Source organism: Musa acuminata, chromosome BXJ1-9 (assembly GCF_036884655.1).
Source record: "Musa acuminata AAA Group cultivar baxijiao chromosome BXJ1-9, Cavendish_Baxijiao_AAA, whole genome shotgun sequence".
Lineage (NCBI taxonomy): Eukaryota > Viridiplantae > Streptophyta > Magnoliopsida > Zingiberales > Musaceae > Musa > Musa acuminata.
The window spans coordinates 2945528-2967236 of record NC_088335.1 but is presented as its reverse complement, the minus strand read 5'-3'; the positions used below and the strand labels follow the sequence as shown (position 1 = coordinate 2967236).

At 41.2% G+C, this 21709-nt stretch overlaps 3 protein-coding genes across 10 annotated transcripts; all 3 read left to right on the top strand.

Moving 5' to 3' along the window:
• The first annotated feature begins 21 nt into the window (after positions 1-21).
• Positions 22-5529, top strand: LOC135592485 (uncharacterized). Of its 5 annotated transcripts, none has more exons than XR_010479081.1 (5): positions 22-643; positions 730-3082; positions 3478-3527; positions 4708-4874; positions 5234-5529. XR_010479081.1 is itself a non-coding variant. In XM_065081961.1 (4 exons), the coding sequence occupies exons 1-4, from the start codon at positions 3042-3044 to the stop codon at positions 5283-5285; spliced, it is 318 nt and encodes a 105-aa protein (XP_064938033.1). In that variant the 5' UTR covers positions 2959-3041; the 3' UTR covers positions 5286-5529. The 5 variants fall into 5 exon arrangements, 2 of the variants coding, with proteins under 2 accessions (XP_064938033.1, XP_064938034.1); XR_010479082.1 differs by having other exon boundaries at positions 5226-5529; XR_010479083.1 differs by having other exon boundaries at positions 3164-4874.
• A 765-nt stretch (positions 5530-6294) lies between these two features.
• LOC135592484 (uncharacterized) lies at positions 6295-11478 on the top strand. The gene is made up of 6 exons (XM_065081960.1): positions 6295-6751; positions 9520-9648; positions 9726-9846; positions 9983-10064; positions 10784-10937; positions 11031-11478. Exons 1-6 carry the CDS (start codon positions 6440-6442, stop codon positions 11163-11165), a joined length of 933 nt encoding a protein of 310 aa, XP_064938032.1. The 5' UTR covers positions 6295-6439; the 3' UTR covers positions 11166-11478.
• A 241-nt stretch (positions 11479-11719) lies between these two features.
• On the top strand, positions 11720-20881 carry LOC103996938 (uncharacterized). Of its 4 annotated transcripts, XR_010479080.1 has the most exons (5): positions 11720-12786; positions 12900-13643; positions 14558-15700; positions 17106-20243; positions 20684-20881. XR_010479080.1 is itself a non-coding variant. In XM_009418010.3 (4 exons), the coding sequence occupies exons 1-4, from the start codon at positions 12603-12605 to the stop codon at positions 20096-20098; spliced, it is 5034 nt and encodes a 1677-aa protein (XP_009416285.2). In that variant the 5' UTR covers positions 11720-12602; the 3' UTR covers positions 20099-20601. The 4 variants fall into 4 exon arrangements, 3 of the variants coding, with proteins under 3 accessions (XP_009416285.2, XP_009416284.2, XP_009416283.2); XM_009418010.3 differs by lacking the exon at positions 20684-20881 and having other exon boundaries at positions 17136-20601; XM_009418009.3 differs by lacking the exon at positions 20684-20881 and having other exon boundaries at positions 17109-20601.
• Positions 20882-21709: the final 828 nt, after the last annotated feature.

The following is a 21709-nucleotide window of genomic DNA, read 5'->3' as shown; positions in this document are numbered from 1 at the left end:
CTCCGCTCCAAATTCGACGCCAGCGATCTTTCCCACTCCAGTTCGGACGCGACTCTCCGGTCGACATAAGCTACGATTCGGGGAGTCGTCTCGGTGGCTCGTAACGAACCTTGGTGATGGTTCGGTCCAGTGTTATCCGCGGCTCCAGCTTCCAACCCTTTCGTGGGTCCCACGCCATTTTGAGCAACCCTTGAGGTCGTGAGTGGTCCACGTAAGATGAGAAAGCCACGGGATCAAACTGTGGTATGTTGGAGCGACAGAGGCGATATGGGCACGACAAAGTTTCTAGTAAATCGTGGCTTCCCTGAGCGACTAGGTCTACGAGTTGGGACGCTCAACGCGATTAAGTCGCGATTTCAGGTCCAACACGGGACACGACCGCTCTTCGTCCCCAGGGCCTCGAGCTGCCGCCCCCTTTCTCGGTCTTCCTCTCCTTGCTCTCTCAGACCTCACTCCTTTTCATTTCTCCCAGTTTCCTCCGTCTCTCACTGCTTCGCCCGGGCTCTCTTCATCGTTCGCAGCTCCCTCGCTCCTCTGTCCATCCGTCGCATTCCTTCTCCATCTGTCGCTGCAAGAGGTGGCTAGGGCATCTTCCTCCCTCCCTCCCCCGGAGTTCCTCACACCGTTTGTTACTCGTACGGAGGTAATCCTATTCTCTGGCTCAGGTTTTAGAGTGAGTGGTTCCCCAATTTGGGCTTTAACTAGGGTTACTTCTTTTCTATCAATTAGGGTTTCGTCAGCACCGATCCTTTCACATAATAAGCTCATGATTTGATTCCAGTGGATTTGATTGAGGTCTTGACTTGGTTTTGCCTGTGCATTGGGTTTCATGTGATGTGGGCTCCGTTTATGGCATAGATTAAGGTACTACTACTACACATATATGTACAGTGGATGGGAGACGAGATGGAACAACGTATGCCTCCCAAGGAGAACACAAGCATGCCTGTCATTGTCGTACAAGATGGGAACAAAGGCGAGTTAGATTCTAGCTCAAAAGTGAATGATGTAGTTGAACCACCTTCTGCCGGAATGATATTTAATTGTATCGACGAATTGTACGAATTCTACAAAACATATGGCAACCAAGAAGGTTTTCCGGTGTTCAAAAAGTCGACCAAAAATGATAAACAAGGGAGATTGCACTTCGTCACGCTTTCATGTGGTCGTGGTGGGAAGTCGAGATGTAAACGAGAAAAGTTGGTGAATCCGAGCTTGACGATGAAGATCGAGTGTAATGCAAAGCTCAATGCAAGAGTGTATGATGATGGTGTCGTGCGAGTGACGTCTGTTTTTCTCGAGCATAACCATGAACTGAGTCCGACCAGAGCGCGTTATCTTCCACGCCGGAGGAGTGTTGGTACCAGTATGAAAAGACGGCGAGAGAAGATTGATGAAGCTGGAGTTACGGTGGCAAAGACTCTTACTTCTTCTGCTGATGAATGCGGAGGACATGAAAGTGAACCGTCCTTAGAGAAGGTTTGTCAGAACTATATTGACAACATTGACAAAAGAAGGAAACTGTGTCTTGGTGTTGGAGATGCTGGGGTGGTTTGCAACTATTTCAATAGAATGCAGGAGCAGAACTCCAATTTTTATTATTCCCTGGATTTTAATGAAGATGGTCACATCAGAAATATTTTCTGGGCAGATGAGAGGAGTCGAGCGGCCTACAAGTCATTTACTGATGTTGTCTCTTTTGATACTACCTACCTGACAAACAAATATGATCTGCCATTTGTTACTTTTGTTGGAATTAATCATCATGGTCAACCTTTGCTCTTTGGTTGTGGGCTCGTATCGGGTGAGGATACCGAAACATTTGTGTGGTTGTTCATGCAGTGGCTTGCATGCATGTCTGGCAATGCACCAAAGGCTGTAATTACTGATCAAGATATGGCTATACATAAGGCCATCGAGATTGTCTTCCCTGAGGCTCAACACAGATGGTGTTTATGGCAAATAATGAAGAAAATTCATGGAAATTTAAGCTGTCATTCCAACAATGAACAAGTGAAAGCCACCTTGATGCAAGCTGTATATGACTCGATGAGCAAAGAAGAGTTTGATTTCAACTGGGGCCAGATGATTCAGAAGTATAGTCTTCAATCTAATGCATGGTTGAGTACATTGTATGACGACCGTCATCGTTGGGTTCCAGTTTATGTGAAAGATAGTTTTTGGGCAGGAATGTCGACAACACAGAGAAGTGAAAATGTGCATGAATTCTTTGAAGGACATGTGAACTCGAAAACCACGCTAAAACAGTTTGTGGAACGATATGATAAAGCACTAAAGACTAAAGTTGAGAAAGAATTACAAGAAGATTTGAACTCGTTGAACTGCTATTGTCCCTGCGTAAGTCACTACAATATCGAGAAACAATTTCAACAAGCATACACCAATAATAAATTTAAAGAAATTCAGGAGGAGTTTAAGGGGAAAATGTTCTGTTATGTGCATTCCATGAAAGAAGAAGATGACTTTGGTGTGTATGAGGTTATAGAAGACATGGTTGTTGAGAATGGCTTGAGTAACCAAAAGGTCTGTTTCACTGTTTATTTCAAGCAGGCAGAATTTGATGTGAGATGCAGTTGTCGTTTATTTGAGTTTCAAGGAATTTTATGTCGCCATACCATTACTTTACTCACAGTGAAAGGTGTGTATTTGGTGCCACAAAAGTACATTCTTCCAAGGTGGAGGAAGGACTTCAGAAGGGAACACACAAAAGTAAAAGTCAGCTATAATAACTGGAATTCAACTCCTGAGATGCGGCGGTATGATTTGATATCCAAAAAGTCTGCCGTGTTTGCAGATTTTGGATGCACATCCGAAGATAACACACAAATTGCATTAGATTTCATTGAACAGTTTAGGCAAAAGTTTAACATTGCTGATCCACTGAATGTGAATGGTCAACCTATTTTTTCGGTCAGCGGGAGTTGTCAACCTTATCAATGATCTGGTTTTATGCATGATGTCCAGAACATTCATATTATCAACGATCATTTTTTTTTGTATGGCCTTGTTAGTATCATGAAATGGGACATATCAAAGTTTGCTTGTTGAAAGCCACAAACAGGTTAGAAATATTTTGTATTTCATGTGGGCTTTATATTGTGAATACTCTGTTCGAGCATCTTTAAGTATTTCATTATTACAGGAGGCAAGAAATGTTATGTCAAACTTTATTAGAAGTTTAACTCTTACCATCAACCTTAATGTTCAAGAATGGTGAAGATGATGCAAGAGCTTAGGGTTAACAATTGATGAAGACATGCACATTCACTATTGTTTATTTTTCATGGAGGACTTGATGTTGATGGATGCTATGATTATAGTTGTGGATTTTGTGATTGATTTGTACTTTACCATTGTATCCTGTCATACTGTTTTTGCAGAAAGCATTTGTAGTTTTTGAAGTTCATAAATACTTAAAATTATATTCTGCCATGCTGTCTTTGCTGTAACCTGCAGGACAGGTAGGTGCAACTCGCAACACACGATGGTGCAACCTTACAGAAAAGGTATTTCAGCTCTAGTGCTCAGCTTTTTTTATGCTATCATTCCAATCTTGAGCAGCTCATTATTTAAACAAGATTAGCTCTGATTACTTCTTGAAAGCTTTATGAAAGTCTTGTTCGACAAAAGTAAAAGGCCTATGGCTATGTAACCTTATATATTGTAAATTTATGGAATGATATACTTCAAATGTGATGTGTTAGCATACATGTAAAACCATTATCCCCTACAAGATTACGAACCATGACCTGCATAGTAAAGGTAACTCTGCTACTATAACTCTAGTGCCACTAGGACTAGAAGTAGGAGTGTGAAGCTTTGCCACACTCGGGAGCCCACTAGACCATCCATCCACATTTTGGAGGGGTTTCCTTCTCTCCGTCGGCATAAGTGGTTCACCATCCTTTACTGCTTTTTCGTCTCCATCAATTTTATTTCATGTTCAGATTAGTCCATTGGTGGTCTTCCACATAACAATCTCTTCTGTGGATTCTTCTATCACCATCATTACTTGTAGAGTGTTACTTTTCATCTTCAACTTCTTTTTAGGTTCATGTCACCTCTTTTCTTTTATATCCTGTAAGAATGCACTCTTCCGATCACTTGTTTCAATGAACTTCAGCAAATCTCGACCATCTGATTGACTGTGAGAACCTGTGGTGCAAAGCATACATGGAAAGCCGATACATTGCACACAGTATACAGTAATTGTGATGGCTTAAATGTCGTTTGACCAGTACAACCATAGAATAAGTCACAGTGTGCTGGCTTGAATGTGAGGTGAGGCAGAGAATCTGGTCCTCAATCTCAAGTTTGCCCATCTCATGACATCCAGAGAGATGTAGCCTCGTTCACCAGGTGCAAAAAATTCTCATAAATCCCATTTTGTCTTACATTAAATAGAGCTGTATTCTTTCTTAGTTCAGTTTAGTCTGGTTGGATGATCTATTTATCTGTTTGATATTAATTACAACTCAGAGAATGCAGACGTTTTTTAGTAACCTGAGTAATAAATGATACCGAGTGATTCGGTTAGCACTCTGAACTTAACTATTGTTGTTGTTGCTGTAGTAATAAATGATTCGGTCTGTTGTAATTATTCATTTACTGATTATGTTTACGGACTTGATATTATGAATTCTCTCCTTAAAATGATGTGAAAGTATCCTATATCTTGTGCCACAGAACTTGCAAAGTATTTTGAGAATAATGATGATGCCAGGAGCTTAACCTTTCTGCTACCACCGCTTATGGAGGAAGACTTTGCTCATGAAGAGCTTCACTTAGTTGTAGATGCCACCCATCACATGGAGCACATGGAGACCGATGAAATCACTTCTGGACTGCAAAAGGTTTGGGTTTCGTTATATCCTACTAACCCATTTTGTCTTTCAACTAGTGCCAGTAGAAGCCCGGAAATTTCGTTTGGCAACAGAACAATTAGCATTGTTTAATGGAACTGTTTTGGCTCATATATTTGCAATGGAGAAAACAAATAATTTAGCATATATTGGTATCTCATTATGTAAAGCCAGAGGATTCTCCATTTCATCTTCCTTTAAAAAATAAGCCTCCATTTCATTTCAATCATGTCTTAATGATGGTTATGCCATGCCAGTAATTCACTCTCTTAAGAACTTTTTTTCTGTAGATTTATATTTTTTTGCAGCATTAGGTTTAATAACCTTATCTCTTTTCTGAAGTCGTGCAGGCAGATCGCCACCAGATGCCGATCTCGACTTAGGGTTCTCCGAAGGATATAGATTTTGACTGTTGATAACAGGATTGTGTGATCAAATCTTATATTCCTCATATATTTTTATATAAAAAATTAGTTTATTAATGAATATAATAGGCTTGGATGCTGAGATCCTGATCAAAATTTTGAACCGGAGGACCCCTTAGTTTCTTTTGAATTGTGTTAAGAATACTCCTGATAAATGTATGGGGTGCAAATTCTCTCATGTATTTTGAGAGGTTAATAACATTGCTCACTGGTTAGTACAATTTGTTGGGTGGTCCACCAGTTCTTCTTCTTCTATGTGGAAACTAGACTTGTGGTCTATTTTGTGCTCAAAAGAACATGAACTATACTGTGAAAGACTGTTGTGATTTATGATTGTTGTATCGTTTGAAATGGTATGATGCATATCGGTTTGGGTGTAAGTCTGAATTCTATGAATTACATAAAAATTTGAATTAAATAATCATTATTAATCCGATTATAGTTGACTCGCTATCATCCCTAAGATTCTCACAATAACAATGATTCAGTGATCTGAACCGTGTTCGATGTGTTAAGTTATTGAAGTTTGATGATCTCCCTGAGGTCCAAGTCATACTCTAATCTAAGCTTAGCTGTCCATCACCCTGCAGCACGTGCACCCCCACATGCCAAGAAGCCGACCCATCCTCTTCCGGTGGCTATCTCATTTAACGCTTCATCATCCAAACGGAGACGATACAGAGAGAGACTTCAAGAAGGCGTAAACAACTTAAGAGAGAGGAAAGGAATCATTCATTCATTTTATTTATTTTATTTAAATATTAGAATCTTATTTTTTTTCCTCCTTTTATCACTTTCAGAATAATTTTAGGAAAACAATAAAATAAAATTAAAAAAAGAAAATGGAGAGAATCCAGAATCCTCCATCATAACACACCCTACACGGATCTCAAAGGTCGACGTGGCGTCGGTGGCCGACGCCAACGTCGACATCAATAGCCACGCCCAACTGCCATCGAGGCCTGCTTTATATGTTCGTCTCGCGCCCGCCCGAGGCCCGCCTCCCCACTTCCCGTCGGCTGCCGTCGCTCGACCTCATCGTCGGATCCCCCACGCCGATCTTCCGACCAACCGCGATCCGGCACGTGTGCGCCGCCGCTTCCGTCTCCGTCGTCTTCTGGTGTTGCCGCCATGGCCGAGCTGGCCCAGTCCGGAATGTGCTCGCCGTGGTACGCCGCCGCTACGGCGAACACGACGACCAAGAGCGTCCGGGCATGGCGGGCTCTGGTGAACTGGGTGGCGATCCTGTTCCGTCTCCTGCTCCAGATCGTTCGGGGAACCCCCTCGTGGGCACAGATTCTCTCCTTCGTCGGCCTCCGCCACACCCTCCTCTTCTCCCCCTCCATCGCCTCCCCGGCCTACAAACCGCTCGCCATAGATCCCCCGATCGATGGCCCGACTCCCGACACCGCCCCGGCGCCGGAGCCTCTCGGTAAGCTCACGGTACGACTCCTCCTGATCTGGATTCTAGGTTGTGACAAAATTGCATAAAGATTGAAGTTATTGTGTTGCTTTGTTGAGATCTCTCATCGGTATGAATCTGTTATTAGATTGCAGAAAGATAAGATTGTATTATTACTGTTTGATCCCTTATTGCATGGGTATTTATCTCTCTTGGTTGTTTGGACAAACCAAGGTCACTGACTTTTTTAAGTTGGTTAGGATTTGTTGCCCAGCAGCCGCAATTAACTGATTTCATCTATGCGTTTAATTAGTCACCATGATATATTATATTACTTGAATTGCAAAAGAAGATGATAGTGCATTAAAATAAATTTATTAGTGACAACTGAAAATAAAAGAAGAAGTGATCAGTGAGTACTCATTGATAGAGATTTTCTAGAAAAACATCTAAGCTACGAATACTAAATACTGTTCCTGACCCCCAAATTCACAAGACCCTTTCGATGTCTGCCTTCAATTTTCTTCTTGTCCCCTCTTTCATTGTGTGGATCATGGATTCACTAGCTGCATAAGGACTAGTTTCTTCGTCCATCACTTTGATGTGACTGATGCCAATTTTCTGAGTTGTTGGTCCTCTCGCTTGTGAAAGCTAGTTATTTCTGCAAGCAGCTTTTTGGATGTAAAATGAACATTAAGGATATAATGCACATAGGTTACTGGGATTCTTATACTGGCTGTCATAAGAAATTCTAGTTGTTATAGTGCATATAGGATATAAGTAAATTTTGCAACAATGGTTGGAGTTTTCTCGGGGGAAGAATTACCTACAGATGTCATTGGACTTGCAAAACCTTCTGGGACTCTTAGCTCTCCTCCAAAGGTGAGGTATATAAATTTGATCACATACATTGATACATGTGATTATGGTTGGAGATACTAAAGTTGAAGCTTTACATAGGTCTATGATGATATATGACTAATTTAGTCATACACATGATCTGATCACATTAAACCTATGCCATATTTTAGGACAATTTTGAGTGTCTTTCAAGGAAAATTAGGTTTACTTGAAACCAACAATGGTGGTTAGGTGGAGAATACAAAGGTTAAGCACATTAAAACTGCAGAATATAGGACCAGGCCAAACTATATCTGCCTTAAGATCAGCAGATGTGATTGGTTAAGCGATTGGGAATCCCCAAAGTTATGTCCAATTCTTTGGTTGATGAAGATATAACCAAATTTGAACGTAGAGAAATAGTTCAAACCTAGCAATCCATTATCACCATTGTCATTGTTTTAAAAAAAAGGCAGTTCAGTGCACAAGGCTCCTGCCAACATGGGGTTCAGGTAGAGTCAACTATGCAGCTTTTCATTACTCAAACCCTTGTCACCTACATCATAAAGGAGCAACCAATTGTGAAACCAAACTTCATCCTCATCAAGGGTAATCCATTAATATCCTAAAAAGGTTGTTACTATAAACAAGAGTGCTAACAAAAATTAGTGTATTAGAAAGTATGCGGAGGTTATAACGAAGGAGTGGGAAGGCTTGCATAGGATTTACATCAGCTGAGGTAAATGTTTACTAAGGTGTGGGCAAGATATACCAAGATAAGAACTCTTTGATAACAAAGATATTCTTAATTGGATAACTAAAGTTATATATTGTATCAAAGATATTCTAAATATCAATTTAGTTATGAGAAAGCTATAGATAGCACCAGGTACTGTAGGAATATTTGACTACCTAATGTTCACAAGTCCAATGATAATAGTTTGAAAAAGGCTTGGCAGTTATAGTTGTGGCAGGGATGCACTTGGTAATTATAATTAAGATTTCATCAACAGGCCCTCCTTAAATGTACAAAAATTACTATGATTTTGCAGATTAGCTTGATATTGATGCTAGTATACTGTTATAGTTTTGTAACTTAGGGTATTGTTTTGCATATTGATACATTGGTTACCAAACTGGGACGAAGCACTTTTCTGTTTATTGAACTAGCATTTCAAGCAGTTTTTAAGTCCTGAATCAAATAGAATTTGGCTAGTGAGCTACATAAACTTAAGGATTCCTGAATCAAATAAATTCTTTTCTTTGCTAGAAAGCTACATAAACTTCACACTGTCCTTTGAATCCTGCTTGCATTACTGCTTCTGTGTGGATCTTGCTTTTATTACTGCTGCTGTGTGTTTCCTTGTTATCTTCTTTCATAACCAATCATGATATTGTGGACTCCACTGTCCACCGATTGCATTCAGGTTAAATTTAATTTGAACTATTACTTTGAGCACTATAAGACCTTTTTGTTTTCTGTGGTTCTTCTTTCTTTCATTTACACTGCAAAAGATGAAAACACTGGGACCCATAAAAAATAAATGAAAAGCATGTCTAAGGTAGCTTTTAGTTGTTTAACAAAAGAGTGCTTCATTATTCAAAGTGACTTGAGTGCTTGTATTTTGCAAAAGTACTAATAGCTCGTTTTTAACTTTATTATAGATGGCTCAAAATTCATTGTTGCAATATTCCAACTGTCCATGAAACTACTTTTGCAGATTTTGACTATGAGGTTTTGAATTGACAAAATGTAACAAACTCATGGGTATGGACCAAAATGGACTATCGTAACACCGACCGCTAAATGCTTTCACTTGATTTTTCAATAATGTTCACACGAATTTTCCTAATAAAATTCATGGTTTCAAGACAACACAATACTGTAGAAGTTATTGCTTATGGAGTTATTGTTTATTGCTTTGTTGTGAGTGTGTCTGATTCAAGGTCAAGTTTGAAAAATTTGCAGGTTGTGCTTGACTTGGATGAGACTTTAGTTTGTGCATACGAGACATCCAGCCTTCCATCTACAGTTCATTCGCAGGCTATTGAAGCAGGTGTAAAGTGCTTTGACCTGGAATGTGTATCTTCAGAAAATGTCGGTCACTAGCAATCAGGTAATTTGTACATAATCTTAAGCTGCAGGGGTATTTATTTGGAGTTATGTTTCTAAAGGATGCTGATGGAAGACAAAAGGCGAATCATGTCACTGTTTTTGAACGTCCTGGTTTGCGGGAATTCCTAAAACAGAGCAGTGAATTTGCAGACCTTGTTCTTTTCACTGCTGGTCTTGAAGGTTGTTGTCATTTACCTATGATAAGCTATTCTGTTATTGCTAGCTGTCTTTCTATGTTCTGCTTATTCCTCCATAAATCATTCTTTGTTCTGCTTATTCGTCCATAAATCATTCTCTCTTCTTTCTTCTGTTTCAGGTTATGCTAGTCCAGTTATTGATAGGATAGATGTTGACAATAAATTAATTCATCGTCTATACAGGCCTGCAACTGTGAGCACGTAAGCAAAAGTTATTGCGACTTCAATAGCTCTTCGGTTCCGTTTTAACATTTTCTTTTTAAAAAGTGATGACAGAAGTCTTTACCAGCTTGCAACTGTCTGTGCTTTTCATTATCACAGAGTTCTTAAACATCCAAGTTGCTATTAACATAGATTCTACTAAATTCTCTACCTCCAAATACTAACAAGTGCACTCGTGAATCAGTTCATGTTTTTTTTTAATAATTTGAGCAGTTGCTCATGATTATATTCCAAGCATTGTTGGTTATGACCAATATCATGGCCAACTGTGGCTGTTCACCTTTGATGCTGCCGGGTACCTTTTCAGGTAGTTTGTTTTCCTCAAAAAAACATATCAAGAGATTGTCCTTTGGTTCAAATGTGTTGCTTTTGCAGTGGTTAAATCCTGTTAGGTGCGAACCGAAACGAAGAATGCTAATTTATCATAAAAATTAAATTTCTGATGATTTACTCCAAATATAAATTTATCTTTATTTAAATTGTCTTTTCATAATTTTTTATTGAAATTGTCTTTTCAATTCATATTATTGTAGTGTTAGATGGAAGGCTATTTAGAACTTTCTTTACTTGCTTGTATGCCATACAATTACTCGAGTGACATTTCAAGAAAATGTATATTGTATGCAAAGTTTAAATTCATGTATGGACACATGCGGATGTGCATATTTTAATGCATTCAAGTTGATTCTATGGATCAGGGAATATCGGGAACATGTCAAAGATCTTTCTTGTGTATCAAAAGATCTCTCCCGCACCGTCATTGTTGACAACAATCCATATAGTTTCTTGCTGCAACCATTAAATGGAATACCATGCATGCCATTCTTTGCTGCACAGCCTTGCGACGAGCAGGTAATAATAATAGGATATTCTGCTTTCTTGTTTGGTCAATTATATGCTTTGTACAACTATACATGATCTAATTTTCATTTTATTTGTTTCCAGCTGATGGGAGTCATTCTTCCACTTCTAAAGCACCTCTCTCTCCAGAAGGATGTCAGGTCGGTCCTCTATGAGAAGTTTCACATGCCTGAATGGTTTGAACAGCAAGGAATCCCCACTGTAAAATCTACTCCCTGAGATATGCTTACAATCTCTTTTTATCAGAGACTCTCGGTAATTTAGATATTGCAAATCTACTAATAAAATGTGGATATGGTGCGATGAATCAGCATTAGAAATTGACTCTCGGATAAGATTAATCTGCTTAGGAAATTGTTTATTAATATTTGTTTGGTTGTTGGAAATGTACACTGAAGAAATTGGATTGTCTCGAAAAGGGGGTATGGTTTATCTACAGCAATGCTATACCAATGTATCAACCATGATCTCTACTTTTGTTAAGTGGGAGAGAAGCTTATTTTTATTTTGGGACAGTGACCAAAAGGAGCCATATCTTCCCCCCACATCCGTCTCCCTTTTCTCTCGCCCACCGATAAAATCACATCACATTCGGTCACCCACAGCATCTATTTTTCTCAACCCGACAAAGAATATTATTTCCTTTTTTTTTATTGTTTCGTTCTGTTTCTTTAGATCTGATTTCCTGACAACCCTCTAACATATTCCCTTTTTCTAATTAGCCCAACGCAGTTAAAACATAAAACTACAACTAAAGCGCCCTTCCTCCAAAGAAGAGGAGGCGATGAAGGCCCGCACGGAGGGGGAGGGGAGCTTCCGCCCTTCCCCGATCCCGCCCTCGTATGCCCGCGCCGCACGTGCCTCGAGGCTCTCGGGCGCACGGACGCACGCGTGGGGTTGGGGCGGGCGGCACGACGTGGGGGGCTCGCTCGCTAGCTTCCCTGTCGCCTTGTGGGCGGTTGACCGGAGCGCCATCGCTTCCCCGCAGCGAAGAATCTCGAAGCCGGAGTTGAGTTCCCGAAACGGCCCCCTTCTCTTCTCCCCCGCTCCCGAGCGATGTATCGGGTAGGATCGTGGTTTCGGGAAAGTTGGGAGGCAGTTAAGGAAAGAAACAAGAGAATGGAGTCAGCTTGATGGCGAGGGAAGGAAAGCTTGGCGGGGAGGGGGATTAATCAGCTAAAAGATTTGGTACTATTTTTTTAGCGGACGTGACGGGGGATTGAATTCGAGTTAAGGAGCATTGAAATCCAGGCTGTGGCGCTCTCATTTATCGGCTCTCTGCCTCTCTCTCTCTCTCTCTCTCTATCTCTCTCTTCCGCAGCTTTGTTTACCCAGCCATCCACCCGCCGACGAAAGAAGATAGGGTCGAGACCTCCGGCGAAGGCCAGCGGGCGGCGACAGCGGTTCCTTTGCCTTGTTCACAGAAAGGTCGCCCTTTTGCCTTCTTCTCCTGCTTGGTTTTCCTCCACCGACAACTGGGGAAACCCTAATTGGTGGCGAGCTTGGAGCTGCCCGCCGGCGGAGACCGTTGGGAATAGATTGGCCGAGATCCGAGGCAGGCCTTTGGCTTAACGGAGGCTTCCTCGGATTCGTGGCGCCGCTTTGTTCACGTTGTGGTCTTAGAGGGTTAGATGCCCTTTGGAGCTGGGAAAGTTGATGCCTCCCGAGCCATCACCTTGGGATCGGAAGGAGTACGCCTTCAAGGACCAGAGGAAGCACGAAAGAGGGGATGCCCTAGGCGGCGGTGGCGGCGGCTCCTCGTCTGCTTCGCGGTGGAAGGACCCCTACCATGGTGGTCCCCGTGATTTGCTCCGTGCCTCTCCTCGACGACCCTTCTCAAGTAATCAAGCCCGCTTCCTCCCAGATCTGAGATGTTCAAACCTGTTTACTCGCAGTTTTTCTTCGTCGCCCTCTTCTTCTCGTTCTAATTCTGAAAGGTTTCTTTTTATGAAGGTCATTGCCGGCAGGGCGGTGGTTACCACCAGGTTCACCCGGACGATTCCGTCGGACATGGGTGCACACCTTCGCGGTATGAAAGATTTTGGTCCGAGGACGATGGCTATAGGCCCGCTTCTGTCAGACATGGTGGCTGCTACCGCACCAGCAGCAGTGGAAGCAGTAGGGAGAACCGGGGGTCGTTCAGACGATCCCCATGTTGGGATTCTGGTGACTTCTCGAGGCAGCACCGTCATGATCCTCATGCGACCCCTTTGAGGTCAGTCGCAGCTCCGATCTCTTCCACATCTCAAATCCCCCTGAAAGAACAGAATGATAAGACTGGTGGTGTCGATGATGGCTTGGGCACAGGCCACATATTCGATCATCGAGATCATTCGTTGGGTTCCATACCCTGGAAGAAGTGGAGCCGCCCTGGTAGTCTAGGCTTTACGAAGACAAGCAGATCTGAGTCAGAGGAGGCATGCCTGGAGGGGGTGTTGCCCTCGGGAAAGGAAAACCCAATCCAGTCTCTGGTAACTCTTACTCTCCCTCCTGATGAAGTTGCTCCGAGGAAAAAGCCCCGACTTGGATGGGGCCAGGGGCTGGCTAAGTATGAGAAACAAAAGGTAGAAGGATCTGTAGAAACTTCTGTTGGTGGTAGCAAGGGGTCTTTAAGTGATGACAGCCAAAAAGTTACTAGTATCTCTGGATGTCTGTCACCCACGACTCCATGCTCTGCTACTTGCAGTTCATCACCAGGTGAGCTGAGACCATTCTTGCTATCTTTGTTGTGTTTGTTTCTCATATTGATATGAGTCTATGGTTGTGTCTGTAAAATTATCTTAGTTGCTTGGGAATTACCACACATGTTCTGGCAATGGAGATTTCTGCTATTTTCATTTTTCAGAATTATGTATCTTATATGTACTTGTGAGCCTTCATAGCTATCAACCTTTGAATAGGCAGTATTCAATAATTCTAAGGGGTCAAAATTTTTTGGCATGCATACCTCTTAATCTGGCATGATCAGTTTCCTGTTCATGTAGTTATGTGATGGTACCTTGTTCACATTCCTTCATGTTTGATACAAATTTATTTTCATCTCCTTCAGATCACTTCGGAGTCAGTACCTTGTTTCTCAATGTATTTATTATATGCTATAGTGTGGGTTCATTCATTGTTCTTTAAGTCTTGTCTTGGTGGTTGATAGGAAACTGTAGCCCTTAGATATATGAAATACAGTATTCGGAGGTTTTGGGTAGTGGTGTTCGAATGCTATGTCTTATTCTGCTATTTTCCTTGGCTATTGGTGTGTTCTTAAATTTTTTGTGAGCTTTTTAAACATTCAATGACACAGCAGTATATATGCTTTAAATTTTGTGTCTAAAAACTTAAATATCTGGAGAAGTTTTGTTTTCACTAACGTTCTTCTCATAACTTATCATCGATGACATCATCGGTAATCGCTCCTTTCATGCTAGTATTATTGTTTATGATACTTTCATGTTTCTGTTACTTGCTGATTCAGTTCCTTTCATAATATAACTTGTCCCATTCATTGGGATTTTCATTGTAAAGAACTCTAATGATTAAGCAGAAAGTTCCTAGACTTAAAGCCAGAGCTATCGGTTTTCACTCAGATATAATGGTTTGAATTTGGTATTTCATGGCAGGCACAGAAGATAAGCTTTGCAGCAGGACTGTGAATGATTATGATGGTATGAATCAAAACAGTGATTTACCTGGATCCGCATTTCTATCTTTCTGTGAAGAAATTTCTAATAATTTGGACCATTTGGAAGTCAATCCCATCAGATCCCTAGATTCTCTGCTCACTGACTTGTTTCAATCTGTGGATGCCTTCTCTGGTGATTCCACTTTCTCAAGGGATTCTGCTATGAACAAATTATTGAAACTGAAGGGGAGTATTTCTAACGGATTGGAAAAGATAGAATGTGAAATTGATTTGTTGGAAAAAGAGCTCAAGTCACTGAATTGTGATACTAAAACTGATTCTTACCAAAGTTCCGTCAAGTTAGCTAATGATTCTGCTTCGGAAGCTTGCATACAGCCATTGGCTGGTTTATCAGATGAATCTAACCCTTCAAAGGATCAAAAGGTAGAAACTATCGAAGTGGCATTTGTTGAAGAGCATGTGCCCTGCGGTAGTCTTGTCAAACATGACAATGTAATTAAAGACATTTATATTATTAATCCAGAAACATTATCGTCTAAATTTCACTTAGCCATTGAGAAATTGTCTGAAAGCCCCTTGCTGATCAAGGATGAAAAATTGAAGGTTACTGAATTGCAGCAGATTGTCGACTCAGATTGTGGGGAGAGGATAATGGTTGCATCTGAAGATGGGAATAGAAATTGTGGAGATGGAGACTGTAGCAGTGTTCATGTAAGCTTTGATGAGGCCACGCAAGGAAAGGACTCTAATTTAATAACTTCAATTATAGATTCTAATATGAATGCTGCCAAATGTGCCTCGAAGGTGTTCGGCACAGCTTTTTCAACAAATCCCCTCCTGTCAGATATCTGGGGATTGGTTAACTTCACATCATGCCGGAAGAATGACCTGAAAATCAAAGAAAAACTTGCTACTCGTAAGTGCCAACTAAGATTCAAAGAAAGAGTCCTTATTCTTAAATTCAAGGCACTGCACCACTTATGGAAGGAGGATTTGCGGTTACTGTCCATCAAGAAAGTTCGCACAAAGTCAAGCAAACGTTTTGAACTTATGAGCCGCTCATCACAAAATGGTTCTCAAAAGCAACGTTCTTCAACCCGGTCACGGTTTGCATCACCCGGTTAGTCTTAAACTTGTTTTTTTTTTCTATGATATATTTTGCTTTCTGATATCTGGATATCTTGTTTGTCCATTATGTTTCAGTGCTTCCCTTTCTACCTTTAATTGTGCCTATGTGCATTATGGTTTTGATATAGTTATATGTAACTCAAATTATCCAAACAATCAGTAAGCAATTAATATGAAAAATTTTGTGCTGCATGTTATCCTTATTTGCACATTTCTTGTGATGCCACTCTGAAAACCCTGGGGAAGTTGCTCAATGTGTAACTGGCCATTTTATGCGTGATGAAGTTCATCGGCTATTGTACATTGGATTTCGACGTTTTTGCAACTACTTTCCATTTTATATCGCATAGATGTTGGTTGCTAATAGGATGGTCCTAGCTTTAGGCATCTAGAGATCATGGATCATCACCACAAGATGCTTAGGGTTCTTGGACATTTTTCCATAATATATTACAATTATTTTGAATATAATCTTAGCTAATTGTCGACGTCATTAATTGCATAACATTGATTTTTGAGCAATCCTAAATATTTAAGCTGGATTATGTTGAAATGATCTGTGGTTGAATCAGTTTTAGAACTGGCTGGAACTAGATATTTCCACTGTTTTTAAATTGGAATAAAGTTAAGGCTCAGACTAGTATAGGTCTCTATTTGATCTACAACGGGGAGGCTTACATGTTGTAATATGGGTTGTTCAGTTGCTGGATGGGTCTTCTCTCTAGATTATGTTGTAGCCATAATGATTAGAACAGATATTTTTTCCTAACCACCGTTGTGTTCTTCCTGTAATATGTGAACCTTCATCCACCATGAACATATTTTTTTGCGTCAGTTGCCTATCATGCAAACCAAATCTTGGTAGGCTCTTTCTTTTTTCTAAAAAAAGAAGGAAACTTAGTTGAAGGATCTTGGTATTAACCACAAAATGCCTGTGTCTATGATTGTGAATTGCAGTCATCTGTTCGTTCCACTCTAATAAAAGGGATGAATTTGTGGAAGGCTATACGAATGAATATTAGCATACTTTTTATCATTTGCATGATTTTATGTTCATGTAGATATGTACACCAGAAGAAACTGCAAATATTTTGTACCTATTAGCATTAATGGAGGAATTTAAACTCAAATGCCAACTGAAGATTAGGATGTGGTGTTTCAGAATTGTTTAAATTGACTATGTTGAAGAATAGAAGAAAAGTGTTAATGAATGAAAGGACCTTTGTCAATGATGTTTCATTTATTGTTTTAAGGTAATCTTGAACATGCTTGTTTGCTTTCTCTTTTCCTTTATATGGTTGGCCCTCGATGTCTTCAATTGGCTAACAATGTCTTGTAAATATTCTCTCTCTTATTAATGTCTGTTTGTCGCCATCTGAAAGTTTCATTGTACTCAGTAGGTAACTTAACTTTGGTTCCTACAACAGAAATAGTGAACTTTACAAGTAAGTTGCTGTCAGATGCACAGATAAAGCTTTGTAGAAATAATTTGAAGATGCCAACACTATTATTAGATGACAAGGAGAGAAAATACAATAAGTTTGTTACACAAAATGGGTTAATAAAAGATCCTCCTAGCTTTGAGAAGGAAAGAGCAATGATAAATCCATGGTCAGAGGATGAGAAAGATATTTTCATGGAGATGCTTGCCAGATATGGTAAAGATTTCACCAAGATCTCTTCATCTTTGAACCACAAAACAACAGCAGACTGCATTGAGTTTTATTATAAAAACCATAAGTCAGAAAGTTTCAAAGAAGTGAAGAAATGGTTGGATCTAAGAAAGCAGCAGCAGCAGTGCTTACCAGCCAACACCTACCTTGTAGCATCGGGAAAGAAGTGGAATCATGAGATGAATGCCTCTTCTCTTGATATGTTGGGTGCAGCATCGGCTGTCGTAGCACATGATCATTGCAGTTCAAAGAGTGAAAAGTATGCTGGTAGTGCTGTCTATGGGACCTGTAATGATATGAAAGTATCTTATGGGTCTTCTTATTTAGAAGGGGAAAACAGTGTTGACGTATCAGGGCAAGAAAGAGACTTTGTGGCTGCTGATGTGTTAGCAGGCATTTGTGGTGCTCTATCCTCAGAAACAATGAGCTCATGTGTTACCAGCTTTATTCATCCTGCCGAGAGAATAAACCGCATTACAATGGACCAGCTCTTGACCCCAGAAGTTACTCAGAACCTAGATGAGGAGGAAGCCTGTTCAGATGAGGGCTGTGAATTGGGATCAGCTGATTGGACAGATGAGGAGAAGTCTATATTTATCCAAGCCTTGGGCACATATGACAAGGATTTCACTAAGATCTCAAGTTGCATGAGGACAAGATCAAGGGAACAATGCAAGATTTTCTTCAGTAAGGCTAGAAAATGTCTTGGTCTTGATGTGATTCGTCAAGGTACTGTCCTCGGGGGTACGCCATTGAGTGATGCAAATGGAGGAAGGAGTGACACTGATGATGCTTGTGTTGCCGAGATGGATTCTGCAATCTGCAGTACTCAATCTTGTTCCAAAGTGGATGTGGATGTCTCCCAGTCTGTGGCAAACACCAGCTATGAGGGAATTGCTCATGCTGCAGGCAACCCTTTCCATGCCGAAACTGATAGATCCAATGAACAGGATGGGGATGTATTTCCAGGACCTAATCTGGTGGGTGGTGACGAGAAGGTCAATAATAAGAAGGTGTCTATTTTTCATGATGATAAGCTGGCAAGCCAGGGGGATAATCTTCAATCTAAGACTCATCCAAAGGAAAGCATTGCTGCTGGCTTGGGATGTGCTGAAGCTATACAACTTTGTGAGGTTGCAGATTCAGCTGACAGAGAAACAATAGTTGGGGGAAGTACTAATGTTGTTTCTCCAAATGTCTCGATTCTTACAATAGGAAAAACTGAGCCTGTTGTTGAAGCATGTTTGGAAGTAGAGTCAACAAAGTCAACTTCTAGTACAGTCTGTAATGTGGATACCACTGGAGGTTCTCCTGCTGAGGGCTTGAAAGTGGTAGTAAAAACTGAAGCATCACTGTCCAGCAAGGTTGGGTTGTCAAAAAAAAATACGACAAACATCAACCTCAAAGCAAATGGAAAGGGCCTTCTTTGCTGTGGGCCAGATTCTAATGCAAGTGCTGCTGCCTTATTCTCAGAAACTGTGGCTAATGTTTGTCATCTGGCCTTTGACCCCAGATGTCAGCAGCAGATACAACTGGATCTACAGCAGCGCAAACTGAAGCAACCACAGGCCATCCTGTTGAAGCAGGAAAATGTCCATCATGTACCATTGAATTCATTGTTGCCAGATCCATCTTCTATTTGTTTTGGGGGCACCCTTAATGTATCATCTGAGACTACTTTGAACTTTGAGCAGGGCAATAAATGGCACCAGAACCTGTTAAAAAGAGGTATATATCAGCAGTATATGCCCAGAAAGCTGTCAGTGAACCAAGTTGACCGGAACATGCATATTCTCAGAGGTTATCCGCTTCAGGCACTGAGTCAAGACGTGACGAGGGAAGTGGACCTTACAGCAGGCGAGAAGTCAAGTCTGCTTGAAGCTGAATGCAAGACGAATGTAGTTCCCCAATCAAATCAGTTTTTCATGTCAGGCAAGCACTGGAACGAAAACAATCTTTTGCCTTCCAACTCTGGTATACTACGTTCATCAAGGAGTGAGAATCAGTCGGAGGCTGAAATTAGAACCTGTATCAAGAATGCTTCCTCTGAGATCGAAGAACACAGAACTGGAGATGTGAAACTGTTTGGTAAAATTCTTAGTCATACGTCTCCTTTGCCACAATCGAGCTCTTCCTCCCATGAAAGTAATCCCAGAACCTCACCGGAGTTGGATGGTTCTTCAACAACCAATTGTGCCAGTATCCGAAGAGACAATAACCGTCTCGTCCCAAACATTGGAAGTGGCCAAGTTGGCCTGGAGGCCCTGCCTGTGAGAACTTATGGCTTCTGGGACGGGAAGAGAATACAGACAAGGTTTTCATCATTGCCGGAGACTGCTTCTATGTTGGCCAAGTACCAAGGATCACTGACTGGTGTGTCACTTTATTCAGCCAAAGATGGTATGCCTAGTGGCAACGGAGTTCTAACAGACTATCAGCAGTCTTATGTTCAGCACCTGTCCTCAAACGGGAAACGGGTAGAGAACATTTCTGAGTTGCAGAAGAGGAATGGAGGAATCGAGATGGTCTCTGGGTTTCAGCAGCAAGGCAGGGTAGCCCCTCTGGGTGCAAAAAACATGATGGGGGGAGGAATCTTGGTCGGTGGTGGTGGAGGGGTGTCCGACCCGGTTGCAGCCTTGAAAATGCATTATGCTGCGAGGGCGAGCACCCTCAACAATAATATTGAAGCATGGCGGGCAGACATGGGAGACAGGTAGCACGAGGCTGGTTAAATATAGGCGATGTTAGGGGCGACTCCCGGTGGCAGAAAGATGGTGGCCGTATAGGTTGGGCAATGAGGCGCTGCTCTTGCGCCTGTCTGTATCATATTTACTTTTTTGTAACTCCAATGGAATCAAACAGGTGAGTAGATTTGCATTCCTGTCCAAATTGTCATCTGATCTCCATTTTCTATTTTCGTTGTTACGCTTTTTTATTTCTACCCCTTCAGTAGGTTAAAAGGTTATTAGCCCTTTTTTTAAGTCTTTTTGGTCATAAGGGTGAAAAAAATCAAAAGTGGCAGGAATCATTTTCATGCACTGACATGATTTGGATTAACAGAATAGTTTGAAGGATGAGAGATAAAGCAGGGACATACAGTGACGTCAATGTAATGAGTTGTATGTTTCACGTTCATCACTCTCCTGTATTAGTAGTTACGTTGTTGTTTAATTACTATATTTACTTACATGAATGTTTAATGGAGGGTTTTTTTTCTTCATTATTTGCTTTTTGTGAACTTGTTTTTCCAGTCATTTTTCATCTCTTAAAACTGAAACAAGAAATGCTGTTTTTGTCTGCAGAGCATGCTGTTTTTGTCCCTGAAACAAGAAATTACTGGTAGTAAGACTTCGACCTTCCTCTATTATACTCATTTGATCTTTTCTAAGCTTGCACCAAATTATACGACGTTTCTCTGGGTAGCAAAGATGTTTCAGTGAGAAAGGAACACTTCCCTGGGGTTGGGGGTTTGAGATCTACCGGGTGATGAGTCGAACATGTTATGTTCTCCATATTATCACGGGGTCCGTTCTGGCTGCTGAGCCTGAAAATTTTTGTTAGAGAGATAAATCATCGACAAAATAACTCTACCTGATTTGAAATTGTCAACTGCCAGCCAAGTGAAGGAATCATCGGTGTACCTGGAGGAAGAACATGATGAGAAACGAACGGGAGGAAGAACTAGCAACGCTCGCAGAAGAACTAGCAATGCTCGCAGTCCTTTACACTGGAAGGAGGGTTAGGTTCACATCGGTAAGGATCAATCCGCTACCAAAGAGAGCCTCTCGACGAGGAATCAACCCCTTACAGAGGGATGGGGGTCAACAATTCAAGACACTAGTGTTCCTCGACTCTGTCAGCATTCGCCTAATGAGTGAAGTTGAAGAACTAATCGAAGAGAAATAAGTTGGACATGTCGGATGAATTAGACGTTGCACTTTGGATCTCTCTAGTGAGAGCCTCGAAGCACGCCTTGGCGACAGCGACCGAGGGAGAGGACAAATGATAGGGAGTACACCATCAATTAATCGTTATTCGACATGTGATCGTCACGTAATATCTAAGGCAGAATGAGAAGACATGTCACCGTCTTCCTATCTGCTCATATGGGTAAAGGTTCAAAGTGGCCAATTATAAGCTATCCCTCTCGACGAGGAATTAACCCTTTACAGAGGGATGGGGGTCAACAATTCAAGACACGAGTGCTCCTTAACTCTGTCATCATTCGCCTATTGAGTGAAGTGAGAGAACTAATTGAAGAGAAATAAGTTGGATATGTCGGATGAATTAGACGTCGCACTTCGGATCTCTCTCGTGAGAGCCTCAAA